The 13,261-nt window shown below is 35.2% G+C and overlaps 2 protein-coding genes across 2 annotated transcripts in view; one reads left to right on the forward strand and one right to left on the reverse strand.

Annotated features, from left to right (window-relative positions):
* Positions 1-13,261, forward strand: part of COG5 (component of oligomeric golgi complex 5) — a 185,545-nt gene that overhangs the window by 28,220 nt on the left and 144,064 nt on the right. The window lies entirely within an intron of this gene.
* On the reverse strand, positions 4,342-5,643 carry GPR22 (G protein-coupled receptor 22; the record flags this gene model as incomplete). Its single annotated transcript, XM_082279681.1, has 1 exon — positions 4,342-5,643. One exon carries the CDS (start codon positions 5,641-5,643, stop codon positions 4,342-4,344), a length of 1,302 nt encoding a protein of 433 aa, XP_082135807.1.

The raw sequence follows: 13,261 nt of genomic DNA on the forward strand, positions 1-13,261 counted from the left end.
GCTCTGAGTGATTTTGATTTTTCTTTTAGTCAATTAGTATGTGTGGTTTTTTGTTTTTTTTTTAACCTTCCCCAACCAAAACAAAACCCAAACCGTGGTTTTAATTTTGCTTCCTGAATTGCACAAGTGTTCTACGAAGTAGAAAAAGAAGAAGGTAATTACAGAGTCAGATTCTTCTTTCCTCATGGTGTAAGACAAATACATTCAGTGATATTATGGAAGAATGTGTGAAGTAGGAGTCCAGCTCTTACAAGGCTGGAAGATTTTAAGACAGAAGCTGATTGTCCTTAGCTATATGTTGGAGGTATTTTTTCTGAACAACAGATGACAGAAGAGTAATTTAGCGTGTTCTAGATTTTTTAATACTGCATTGAAACTTTGCTAAAGAGTGCTGTATTCTCTCCTTTCAAAAGAGTTTAATGGCAATTGGCAACTAAAACTTTCTTCATAGGAAACAAACATAATTCTAGAATATTCAACTATCAAAGAATTTTGATGATTAACACATACATTGGTGTTTAAAAGGAGGTACTATGTGCACTGCCATATAGTATGTGTAATGGCTAACACAATCAAAAATTTTTTCTGTCTGTCTGGGTAAATTCTGTAGCCTTTCAATGTATTATTTAATTTAAAACAAAAAAACCCAACAAGGGTGGGGAAGATAGGATGTTTAAGTCTATGTGTGGTGGGACACGGTGCCTGTCAGTCCAGTTCAGTGGACTCTTACCAAAACTCCTTCATATAAATATAGAATAGATGCTGATGTTAAACCCAACTTCTGGTGTGTATGGATAAATAATAATTATGTATGACATACATGTGTGTATTTATGTAACAATGAAAGAAGAGACGTGAATTGATCTGATGTGTATCCAACTGCATACATTTTAAATTTAATATATTTAGAAAGTACTAAAGTGACTGCTATTCCCCTGGCACTAATAAAGTAAACAGAACTTCCGACCATGTAGCAGTGACTTGTAATCCATAAAAATTGTTGCCTAGTGGAAACTAGATATTTGTTATGTATTTACATTTCTGTTTCACAGGTTTGTGATGTACTAGTGTGTGAAGGTATGCTTCTTGAATATTATAATAGATAACTGGCACTGCACTCTGCTTATTTTGGTATTTTTAGGGTGGGACAACCTAATGAGGTAAAATTGAATGGAAGTGCATTTGCAGTTAAAAAACAACATAGTCAGATACCAGCTAATACTTTAGAGACAGAGAACGTGTAGAAATTGGCAGTGCTTGCTTGTGTTTCTGAGATGTGTTTGCTGGAATTAATATTTTTAGAGTCCTGTACAATTCTGCTTACCTTAGGCTGAGTGGTGTGAAATGTAACTGAACTAATGACTCACTGTGGTGAGATCATTTTTAAGAATGTAGTGGGCTTCTTATTGTACAATACTATGGCATAAATTTGCCCTTTTTTCTTCAGCAATGCTGCCTCTTTGCATTTTGTTTTAGTCTATCTGTCAAGCACGCACACCTTCATATCGTGCCTGAAATCCTCTTGTGTCTGTAGGATATGTAGTGTGTCTTCACAATTTACTCTTTGTTTTGTCTTGTGTTTAATCTGTCATGTGCTACAGATCATGTATGGTTCTGTTTTATAGTGGCTTCTGTGTGTATGTAGGATGGCTTATATTCTTACTTGTATTCCTTCCTGCTGTATGCAGAATTTTCTTCTACAGCCCTCAAAGTGTACTGCAACATAGTATAAGTCCCTTTTTAAAAAAATTAATGAAGATAAAGAATGGTAAATGTAAAAATGAACCTGCTTATGTTTGTAAAGGCAGTCAATGACTATGATCGACATAACCTTTACAACTGGGCTTAATCTCTTTGAGTGATTCCTAGGCTGCTCTTTCTCTGCTATGAAGTGCTGCTTCATTGCATCTGACTTTCTAATGAATGAGCTTTTAACACTAAATGTGTAATTCTTGAGGCTTTATTTAATTTTAAAAAGTAAAGTTATGTTGTCAAAAAACCTTTCAAGTCTGAAAGCTTTTCTTATATGCTTTTTTCAGATAAGGACATGATGTAGACTTATTAATCTGTTCATTATGATTTCTCCTTTCCTTCTTTGTAAATGAATGAGTAGTATCTTTCATTTAAGAATGCTTTATTGGAAGATTAGTAATCACTGACATCATCTTATGATATTAACACTATACATGCCACCTTCTCTTCCGTCTAGTGTTCAAAATATAGAGGATAGCTTGAAAGGAAATTGATGAAGGGGCACAAAAAAGAAAAAATAATAGTTTCTGCTTAAGTATTTTGGGTACATTTCTTTTCAGAAGTTATTCCCAAAAGATTTTTTAAAGTGGTAAATGTGGAGGTTGTGGGATTTTAAAAAAAAGCTTATTGTATTTACTTCCTCTCTGCAGCCTCTGACATAAGAGGTAGGATTTCAACTCTTGTAGGAAATAAAGATAACTTGGATGAAAAAAATGCTCTGAATGGGTACAGTTGAATGCAGGTAGTGTTGGGCTAGTTTTCACAAACAAAGCCAGTGAAAATATGTTTGAATATATCTTACATTGAATATATGTTACACGGTAATTTCACATAATCAGTTATTAGCAATCAGATAATAAAGTTTCTAGGTAGAATTTGGATGATTATAAGTGGCTATTGTTTGTGGAATATGGAGCTGTAGTATTATATTTTGAGTCTTCTGTTCTGGTAAGCTAAGGCATGAGCCCAAGTTAACTCAGGTACTTTACAAGTATTTTTTTTAAGCACAAAACCAGTTTTGGCAAAACACATATGATTAATAATTTAGCGATGTAGTAGAAAAGAGCTTTTTGTTCCCTTAAAACTGCACCTGGTTTTTTATATGCAACTTCCGAAAAGTGCTTTAGAAATCCTAATTTTTCATGTAATACTTTAGTCAAACTAGCTCTCATATTCAAAGATATGCTCTGCTTTTTTATATGAGATAATAGTTATTGAGAATTAGCATTTTAAATATACTGGTAGCTGGTGACACACTGATCAGTTTATGTAACAAGAAGAGTGAAATCATGCTCATTGATTTTGCAGCTTTTTGTTTGGTTCCCCCCTCCCCGCCACTGTTTCATTGAAATTACGAAATTTTTAATCATGGCATGGTGCAAACAACTTGACAAACTTATGTTTGGGTGAATATCTTAATTCTTGCTTACAGTGCTATGGATTATGATAACTTCGTAAGGCTTCTTCATTCTTCAGTGCAGGTTTAAGATGAAATTGAAGAAGATGATGTAGAACAATAGTATGCCATGGCTGCCCAGAAAATACAGGAATAGGGTAGCTAGCAGTATTGATGATTGGTTTGTGACAAGGCCAGAACTGAACACACTGGAAAATAATAAAGTTATCAAGGGCAAGAAAAATTATCTACTGCTTTAGCTGTGGCAGTTAACAATCATATCAATGTAGATAGATGGTATGAATGAAAAATTTCTGTATAAAAGGTCCCTGTGTCCCACTAGAGGTCTAGCTAAGCCCCTTCATTGTGAAAAATCTAAGCCTTTGCACAGGATTGACTCTGTTGGTTGTCTTTTAGTAGCAGCCAAATAATTTTCTTGTCCGTGATTTTTTCCTTCATTTAGCCTTTTACATCTACCCTGTCCATTGTAATTATTCAAAGTTGTGTATTTTCTATGTAGAAGTTGTGGATCTGAGATCATATATGCAAAACCTTTTATTTTTCGTAAGAGTACTGTCAATTTTTGGACCAGTCTGAATTTTTTTTCCCCATCTCAAAAGTAACTGATTCTGAACCATTCACTGAAGGACATAATGTAAATGGCTTTTTCTGTGCATGGTAGTCACATGCTGGAGAAGATTGAAATAAGTGGGATATCTAAATACGAGGTCAAAATGCTTCCAGGTTGTAGCTGCATAACATTCAGAATTACTCTGATCAATACTGTTTATGAATTAAATTTAAAAATACCAGATCATGCAAAATGATGAATTTGTGCTATAGAAAAGCATTCCCAAGTGCAATTTTTGCTTAAAAATTCTTTTATATTTACAGAGAAACTGAGCCATACAAATATTTTTAAAAGTTTTCACTTCTTTAAGGCTATTTATTTTCTAAAAAAAGAGGACTTGAATATTTTTGACAAATATACACATGGTGTTACGCTAACAAACAGCCATGCAACATGTATCTTACATAATGAAGAAATCGAATATACAAGACCTACTCTATTTAACATATATATTGAAAATATACAGTCTCGCCAATAGTTAAAAAAGTTTTTCTTATTTGGCAGTATTTTTTTACAATTTGTTCAAATATTCCGTTTGATGTGTTTTGGTGAATACTGAAATCTAGTCAGTGACAACCTGAGGTACTAAACATTTCTGCCTTACTTCGTTGTCTTCAAAGGTAATCTTTTTGTTCCTTTTAGGCTCTATCCATGAATTGTGTATTACAGCATTATTTGGCATGGGATCTGCTTCCACTATTGAAACAACTCGCTTTTTCATCTTACTTTTCAGAACTTTCTGAAACTTTTGCCTTGTGAATGCGTAAAGTAGTGGGTGAAATATAGTTGTTCCATATGCCATTACTAGAAAACATAATCTCAACTTTACCAAAAGGTCACTTGGGCCCAAACATAAGATAGTGGTGTTTAAAACAGAGATGGGTGTCCAGCAGAGAAGGAATGTTGAGATAATCAGAAGGGACATTCTGAAGACTCTCTTTTGCCTTTCTCGTCGCTCCCGGTGCCGTTTTACAGCTCGGCGTAGAGCAATTATGACAGACACAGAAGTCCTTACACCAAAGACGACATTTTTGCCTGCACTGCTGTGGGACACATCCGTAGTCTCATGCTGAGTGGTCAAAGAAATAGTTTTTTTCTTTCTGTTTTTCTTCTTTTGTCCCGTTGTAAATCTTGTACCAATCCGAATATTTAGGGCCTGGAGTATTTTGGTGTATGTAATTAGCATTACTATAACAGTGAAGAAGAATATTGGAATCTGAACGAGAATGTGGTAGTACATTCCTAGTTCAGTGTGGTACTCGTTTGTACTCACACACAGAAGTGTCTTATTTTCCCAAGTACTTGCACTTTGAAGACTGAAAAAGTTGACTTCAATGAAAGGAATCAGGAAGGAAAAAAGTGAGATGATCCATATTGATGTCATTAATATCACAGCCCTTCCCATGGTCAGGATTCGATTAGCAGGTTTTACGGAGATGTCGTATCGGTCCAGGGTGATAGCGAAGACGTTGATTGCAGTTGAAACACTTGCAAAAGAGACACAAGCCTCATGGAAGCAGCAGATGAGAGCAGTGTTACTCTCCAGTGAAAGCAGAAGGATAACTATAGTTAGAGGAATACATCCCACACAAATTATTACATCAAGTACATGAAGGTTCATTGTAATTATGTTACTGACAGAATTGATTAAGTTGGATTTCATACAGTAAAGTACCAGCACGGTGAGGTTGCTGCCAAGTCCCAAAACAATTTCTAACATCAAAAATCCAGTGAGAGAAACTTGAAAGCTTAATGGATATGACAGTGGTTGGTACATGTTGGTATCAATGTCATCAATGGCATCTCGGACTGTGATGTTAGATTCAGACTGCATGTTGACTTCCAGAACGGGGGAGAAACACATTCTTTTGTTGCAGCTGGTTTTTCTCCTGAAAGGTGAAATAAAATATGGAACTATTTGATTTCTTTTTTTAGCACTTATTGTAGATAAATGCTGGGGAAGGAGGAGGGAGGAAAAGCAACATTGTTACCAAACTCTTCATTTACAGTATGTTTTGAGCTTTAATTGGCATGGGCTCAAAAGCCTGAAGATCTAGAATAAGGTCTTTCCTTTTTAAAAGAAAGCAGGATTTGCTTGAAAAAAGAAAAAATAGTGAAAAGCTTCCACTTAGGGAGGCAAGCCTTTGTTTATAGTGATGTGGTTTTTCACAAAGGGCTCATTTGTTGAATAAACCATACTTTGTGCATAGCCTTTGTATTGCTCTGAGGGTCATTTTAGAAGAATGTTGTTAAGTATTAACAAATTAGTGATCAAGATCATTTTAAAAAGCTCTTGTGGAAAAAGAAAGGAACATGGAGCACTGTTGCTTATGTATCATAAAAAGAGTGTTTAAATTATTTATGCCAATTTATCCACCTCTTTCTTATGAGGTTTACAGTAATGTTGTGGACTGAAATGTGATGTTCTGTAATTCAGCAGATTTTTACAGAGTTTAAACCTTCTGCTCATTTTTATCATTTATGCATCTATGTGTATGATGCTTGCTACTACAACAATTTTATATAAGTGTGTATAATTTCAAATGCAAAACTTACGTGGGTTTGGGAAATTAAGTTTCTTATAAAATACTACATTTCCTTTTTCTGATTTGAGTATTCAATTTCTTCAAGAAATCAGTGCCTACATAGAATGGAATAGTATTTAATTTTATTCCAGAATAGATTTAAGGGAATAATTTTAGAAAATAATATTTAGAAAGAAAATTGTGTCTTTTGGGTTTTGGGGGGTTTTTTTTGGGGTTTTGGTTTTTTTTCCAAACTGCAGTTAAACCCAACAGATTTACATACATAGCATGTTTCTCTTAGGAATAAGTAAGGATCAAAAAGGTATTTATTTTGTCTAGCAGATTTTTTATTTTGTGTCTCATCTACTTAGTTTTACACATGCCAGTAAGTTTTAAATATATCATCTGCATGTAGTACGTGGTGTTCGTGTTATTTATATTGTCAGCCAGCTCTTGAGTTTGTAATTGACTGAATAAATAAAAGAGAGGTTATTCAATTTCTTGTTATGATACTGGAGAGGTTTTTTTTTTAGGTAGCTTTAAATTTAAGAGGGGACATATTTGGCTTGAAAATAAGTTTGAATGTCGACCTTTGTTCTATTCTGAATATATTAAAGTAGATAGCACTAAGGTGAACAGAATTGAGCTCTTTTAAAATGAAAGTATGAATTAAGCACACTTGGGATACAGTATGCAAATGGATTTCATCTGCAGTTCTGAAAAGCCTCAGTTGAACAATACTATTAATTGCAAATTGTATGATGAAAATTCTTGGTATTCTTCAACAGTTATTTCACATGTGCCTCTTAAATAAAAAATATGTAAATTAGAACGTATTACTCTCAGGTGTGAAATGAAACAAGAAATATTTCAAAAGCTTTGTTTCATTTCTAATTTAGGCAACCTCTATCCATCTTACATTAACCCTCAGGAGTATGATCTCCTCTTGTATGCTGTCCTGGCTGTGAATGGATTTCAAGAAACCATTCCAAATGCATTTCTGGATAAATGAAGTTCTTTTCTATTAGCAAAAGCCAGGAAGAAATCAAAAGCAGATCTGCTAAAACAAATTACAGTCTCACCCTAACATTATAGCAACTGAGATTTTGTGAAAACAGAAAACCTCAGATGTGTTAGGTCATCATGAATAGATAGAACATCACCTCCTTGTTGCATTGCCTCGGTTTCGGGTGCGGGGAGCAGAGCCATGAGGGCAGCAGCTCGTTCACCCAGCGCTGCGCGGGCAGAGCTGGGGCACCTACCTGTTCTCTGTGCCTCAGGGGCCTGGCACAGCGTGGCAGCAGCTTGGCAGAAACTGATACATGGTGTCACTGAGAGATTTTTGACACGCACTGTAACCTGGAAATCAAGTGGTAGCTGAGCTCTTATTTCATTTCTTGCAGGTTTTTTTGTTTTCCTTTTTTTTGTTCCTGCAGTTCAGCAGCAAAAAAATCTGTTTAAACATGGGGACTTCTTAATTGCCTCAGATACTTCTACAGACCAGGGCATATTCTGTGTGTCTGTTCTGAGTTTCAAGCCAGCAATAACAAATAAACCTTCTTTTAAGTGATGTTAATTTCCTTCCCCTGTTGCATTTTGTAGAAGCCTGTTTTTATTTTCCAGGTTTAAAGAAAAATAATTTCTGATCTCTGTTTTCAGAGTGTGTGGACATCCTTTAGTTTATGGTTGCGTATTTCTTTCTGTAATATTCCTGCTCATTACTTTTGAGTGATGGCTTAGTGAAAGAAGTTGCTATACATCATAAAATCCAGTTCATGTGCTTTGAGAGTAACCATGGGTTACCTAATTTGGTTTATTTTGATTTAAGGAGAATACATAACATCATAAAATTGAGAGAAAAATATCCATTAGTCATTATGACAAGTAAGTTATTTAATGAGTAGTATAGAAAAAGCTTGGTTAAACCTTTATTCAGCTTGCTGGTGAAGTATGCATATTCTCCTTTTGGGATTTCATGTTTCATTGTCTCTTCATGCATCAGTAGTTTCCACAATTCTGGTTTTAAATTATAAATCCCTCTTTAAGAAATGCTCACCATTTTAAGAATCAATCATTGCACTCTTCTTTTAATGAAAATCTGAGCAGATATGTTAGTCTTCCATGTATATTGTTGAAGTGTCATGCACGTAAATGGTAATGCAAGTGTGTTCCATGTTTTGTTTTTAATTCCTTTATGTCTTAAGAATACATTTTAGAGATGCATCCTGCTGCTCGTAGGTCATACAGCTACAAAGATACCCGGTCAACTGCATTCTTCATATTGTCAGTTGTAAAACTGAATTAGTTGCTGCATGCCCTTGTGAAGGGGAGGAAAAAAAAGGTTAAAAGTAGGGCTTATAATTTCAAAAATAAAATAATGCAAGAATATATTTTCTAATATCACTTATTTCATGAATAAAGGATCTCTAAAACTGGACCTTATAGATTACGTAGAAAATCAGTTAGCCTGCTCTCTATTTGCCAGTAAAATCATATTCTTCTGTCAGCTTACATGAATTTAGGTTTTTTGGACAAGTTTCCTGTTCCCCAGATAGTGCAGGTTACAAAAAATCCTGGCTAGAAGCAGTAACTGTTGGGTGTAGAGTGTCTGTGGCTAAAGCTAGAAAATGTAGTTTATAGCTCTGGTGAGCAGGTAGTTTATACCTACAACTCTCGTGTCTTTTAATGAGAAACTGAACAGAGTTAATGAGCCTTTTATAAAATATGCTTTTGTTTAATTTGCACACTGTTGTAATTTCCGTTCTTGAAATAAATGTTTAGCAAATCCATGCTTTTAACAAATGTACAGGATAACGAAAGAAGTAAGTTTTAAAAAAACAACAAAAAAGGGGGATTTCTTGAGCAATCAGAGATTAGTCATATTAGCCAACCTTCATAAAGCAATAAGTATACACTAATTACAGACTGTCTGATCCTTCGAAGAGTAACTGAATAAATCTGAAACGTATTTAAGTGCCAATATTTGGAAATACTGCTAAGGGAGGAAAAGCATATTCCCAGCTGCTTTATGTGGTTGTTTTCCTCAATACTGTATGAGCTCAAACTGTACTGTCTTCATGTTGTATGAATAAAACAGGTTCTTAATATTCTATAAGACTTTCATACAGAATAACATTTTTCTATCATTATATTTTTAATGGGAAAGGGGAAATAGCATTTAAATATTTTCTGGTCTTAAATATAACAATATATTACTGCTTAATATAAGTTGAATCTGATCTCTTGCCTTTTTTTCTCCAATTTTTACTTTGGTTTAATGTTGCTTATTCTGCATATCATAATAAGGAACAGGTCTTACCTCCACTAAAGATTTGGTAAATTCTCGATGCAGGTGAAGCAGTTCCAGGTTGGAGGGATTCATTTTGTTCACTTGTTAGCAGAGTAGAAGGGAAAGAGGGTAATAAGCATATCTTCAAAAAATGACCTTACTGAAAATTTGTGCCTGTACTGTGCCATTGTTTCAGCATACTGCTAATGTATACAATTGCTTTAGTTCTGGTTTACAGGCTGCTGCAGTCTCCCACTCTTCCTACGGTAGAATCAATAAGCATCTGAAAATACATAATGAACGTAATTTAACATACTGAAGGCTTCTTGTCTCCTGAGACACCACTGAGATTCAGGCTTTCTAAAAAAGAAAAGCAGTGCTTCTGAGAGGAAAGCTTGCGATGGGCAGCTTTTGCAGAATGACAGCCTACCTTGTCGCTTCTCCTCACTGCAGAGAGATGCAGTGCATTCACTAATTTTGATTGGTCAGTGATGTTGGGCTTAAATTGTGCTTCATATATGGGATTGATGCCCTCCCTCCCCCCGATTTATATAAGGATTCTTTTATAAAAGGACTAAATTTACAAATGATTTATGAATTCTGGAATATATTAAGGGTATGCCTGTTTTATTTTTACCTTTTCACTCTTTACTTTGTGTACACTGGAAACCACATGGCACTGAGAAAAAAAAAAGAGATTAAAGGTTTATTACTTAAAAAGCTTCCAACAATCTATATTTGAATTTGCCTACTTTCCATTTCTGAACCTTTTAGGTGTTTGGGGTTTTTGTTTGATTTTTTGTTGGTTTGTTTGTTTCGGTTGGCTGGTTTTTCTTGTCCTAAGAACATTCTGAAATAATACTGCTCTTTAAGCCATGCTGAGTTTCACCGTACATGTTTACATGCAAGTGGTCATCTAGGTCTTGCAGCAATAAGTTATATTCAGGACAACTTGGTATTGACATGAATATTAGGGAAATTTATGCTAGGATGCACAGAGATTATTCAGACCTTGATAATTATTCAGATGTGATAATTCGGTTGATTCATGATCAGAAAAAAAATTATTTTTAGGATCCGTCACTATGTACAATGTTGTTGTGGAGGTTATTAATTTTGTTGAAATATAAACGTCTATGTTCCACATGAATTTTGCTAGAGACTTCACAGGTTTTTGTAAGGATGTCTTTCTTGCATGATGTTCTTGACCTTCACTTTGCAAGCGATGTCTTCATTTTCACTTTTTATTTTGTAACTTATTTCTGAATCTGTTCTGTCAGTATGAGCAATGCTCACAACCACATAATGAGAAGTGTAGGACAATATCTGTTTTAATTGGTACTGGTGCTGGAGATAAATTCAGTATAAACCCCAAAATACTATTTTAAAAATTGGCTTGCTGAAACAAATAGTTTAAGAATATATGAGTATAAAATTTCCTGTAGGTAGTTTTTAATCTCAAATGAACGTGGGGATTTTTTTTCACCGTGATTTAAAAGATTTTTAAGGTTTTTTTGTAAAGTGTGATAAAGTACTAAATGTTAAAGTAGAGTTCTTACATAAGTAACTGTGTTAAGATGGTAGTTTGGGTCAAATTTTGATGGGGTCCTCTGTTTTTAGGTTGTTAATGCAAATAAAAAATGCAGTTGTGTAACTCAGATGTCTTTATTTCTTCTCTTTACTTCTTCTTTCAGCCAGACATCCAATATATTATTTATCTTTAGGTAACAGCATGCTTTATTTATTTTTTAAAATGGCATTGTATCCATCTAGCATGCTTCCTGTTCTATACTCTTTTCCATTCAGAAACTATGTAAATAAAGATTGCCAAAACTTTGAACAGAGATCAGCAGGTACCAGCTGGGTATGCTGAGTAGCAGCTGATTGAGCCCTTTGAGCTGTCTCTGTGTCGTCTGCCTCCCAAGAGCTTGAAACCAGTGATACCAGCATAGCTCCTAAGGGTGATGTGATAAAGAGGATTCCTGAAATGAAAGCGTAAATACTAATATATTAAAGAGATTTACTTGCTTCACTTTCAGTATGACTAAGGATAAGTAAGGAAGCCTGTCTAAATTTAAACAGATGAATCTCCATCTCCCTTTTTAATTCTTCAGTGTGTCCCTGAACAAAGATGGAGGTATTGGATGATCTGTACTGTTAGAAAAAGATGTACACACGGAGGAAAATTGTAGCAGGATTTTGGATATACCATGAATATATGGTTCAAATGCAGGCGAAAGGGTCACAAAAGATTACCTATATGACAGGAGGTGATATTGGCAGAAGTTTTATCTGCAAAAAGTGCTTGAGAGGATGATAAGGAGCTGAGTTGTGAACATATATTAAGCTTAAGTTTCTGGAGAGAAAATCAGGAAAAGAAGCAGTACCATATGGAGGCAATCAGGAGTAGGTGGATGGATAGACATGCTTATAAGCCACTGCTGTGCAGATGCTAGTTAAGATGGTGTGAACAGATGACATCATCCTCAAAGGGTAGATAGGGAAGAGTGGGCAAAAAGAGCCATGTGCAGGCACCCAGCATAAACAGAAAATGTGCTGTTCTTATACCTGTTTATATATCAGTACAGAATGAGAGAAAGAATTTGACTGGTATTTTGGCTCTTAGGGTAGTGAAAAATGGGATGAAAAGGTAATGACAAGGTAGAAGTATCAGGAAACAGGAGTCCTAAACCAGGAGACTGATGGTGAAGGGTCTTAGATTTGAGAATGACAACACAAGGGGAGAGGGAGATCCAGATGGTAACAGAGAATAGACTGTGAAGGGTTGAGGCTGCTGGGTCTGATGTGAGGGAAAAAGAAATGCGAAGAGGCAGGAGCTTGAAGCAGAGTGGAGCATAAGGGAGTAGAGGCATGTGCATGTAAAGAGACACTGGGTGCACAGGGATAGAGATAATTGCAACTGCCATAACATACACCCCTGTAGTACTTCTAAATTCAATTCAGGAGGCATAACTGTATGTGAGAATATGTTTTTCTGTTTTGCTGGGAGCAGGAAGTTGAGAAATTTGCAAGTTGTAGTGTATTTCTTGGTCCTCTTCAGTCTTTTTGTCTGCTGTCTTGCTTTCTACACAGAGGAAGTAATGTCCCAGCATTGACTGTTGGTGCATTCCCAAATGGTGGTAGGTCATCTTTAGATCTGAAGGTCAAAGCTCTGCTGTTGTGTTGATAAGATCACCCTGAATGCAGTTTCCTGAACTGCAGTGTTTTAAATAAGCTTAGTTTGTTTAGAAAGACTTACTAGACTTGCAAGGTCTAGCAGGGCCAAATGAAGAACCCAATTCTATTGTTTCTCTATCAGAGTCCTTGATTTTGGAAGTTTAGCATTCTTTTAATGTGTTTTAGGGTTTAACTTTATGTAAACCTACTGCAGACTGTTTTAACATCCACGTGTCATGGATCTTCATGAAGATCTTTATTGGCACATTTGGGAGACTGTGTCTGCCCTTGTTCTCTGCATTATTCTTTTTTTCATTCTGAATACTTCAGCAACACTTTCTTCCTTTGTACTGCACATCTTGTTTCCTAGTCTGAATCTTGCTGCTCATTTAGTGACTGTTTAGAATTTTACTGCTTTTGGGTCTAAAAATGTCATCTGTTTTCATATTTGCTAGAGACTTGAGATGCTAACTCATACAAATTTTTTAGCG

This window comes from Coloeus monedula (genome assembly GCF_965178545.1).
Source record: "Coloeus monedula genome assembly, chromosome: 4".
Lineage (NCBI taxonomy): Eukaryota > Metazoa > Chordata > Aves > Passeriformes > Corvidae > Coloeus > Coloeus monedula.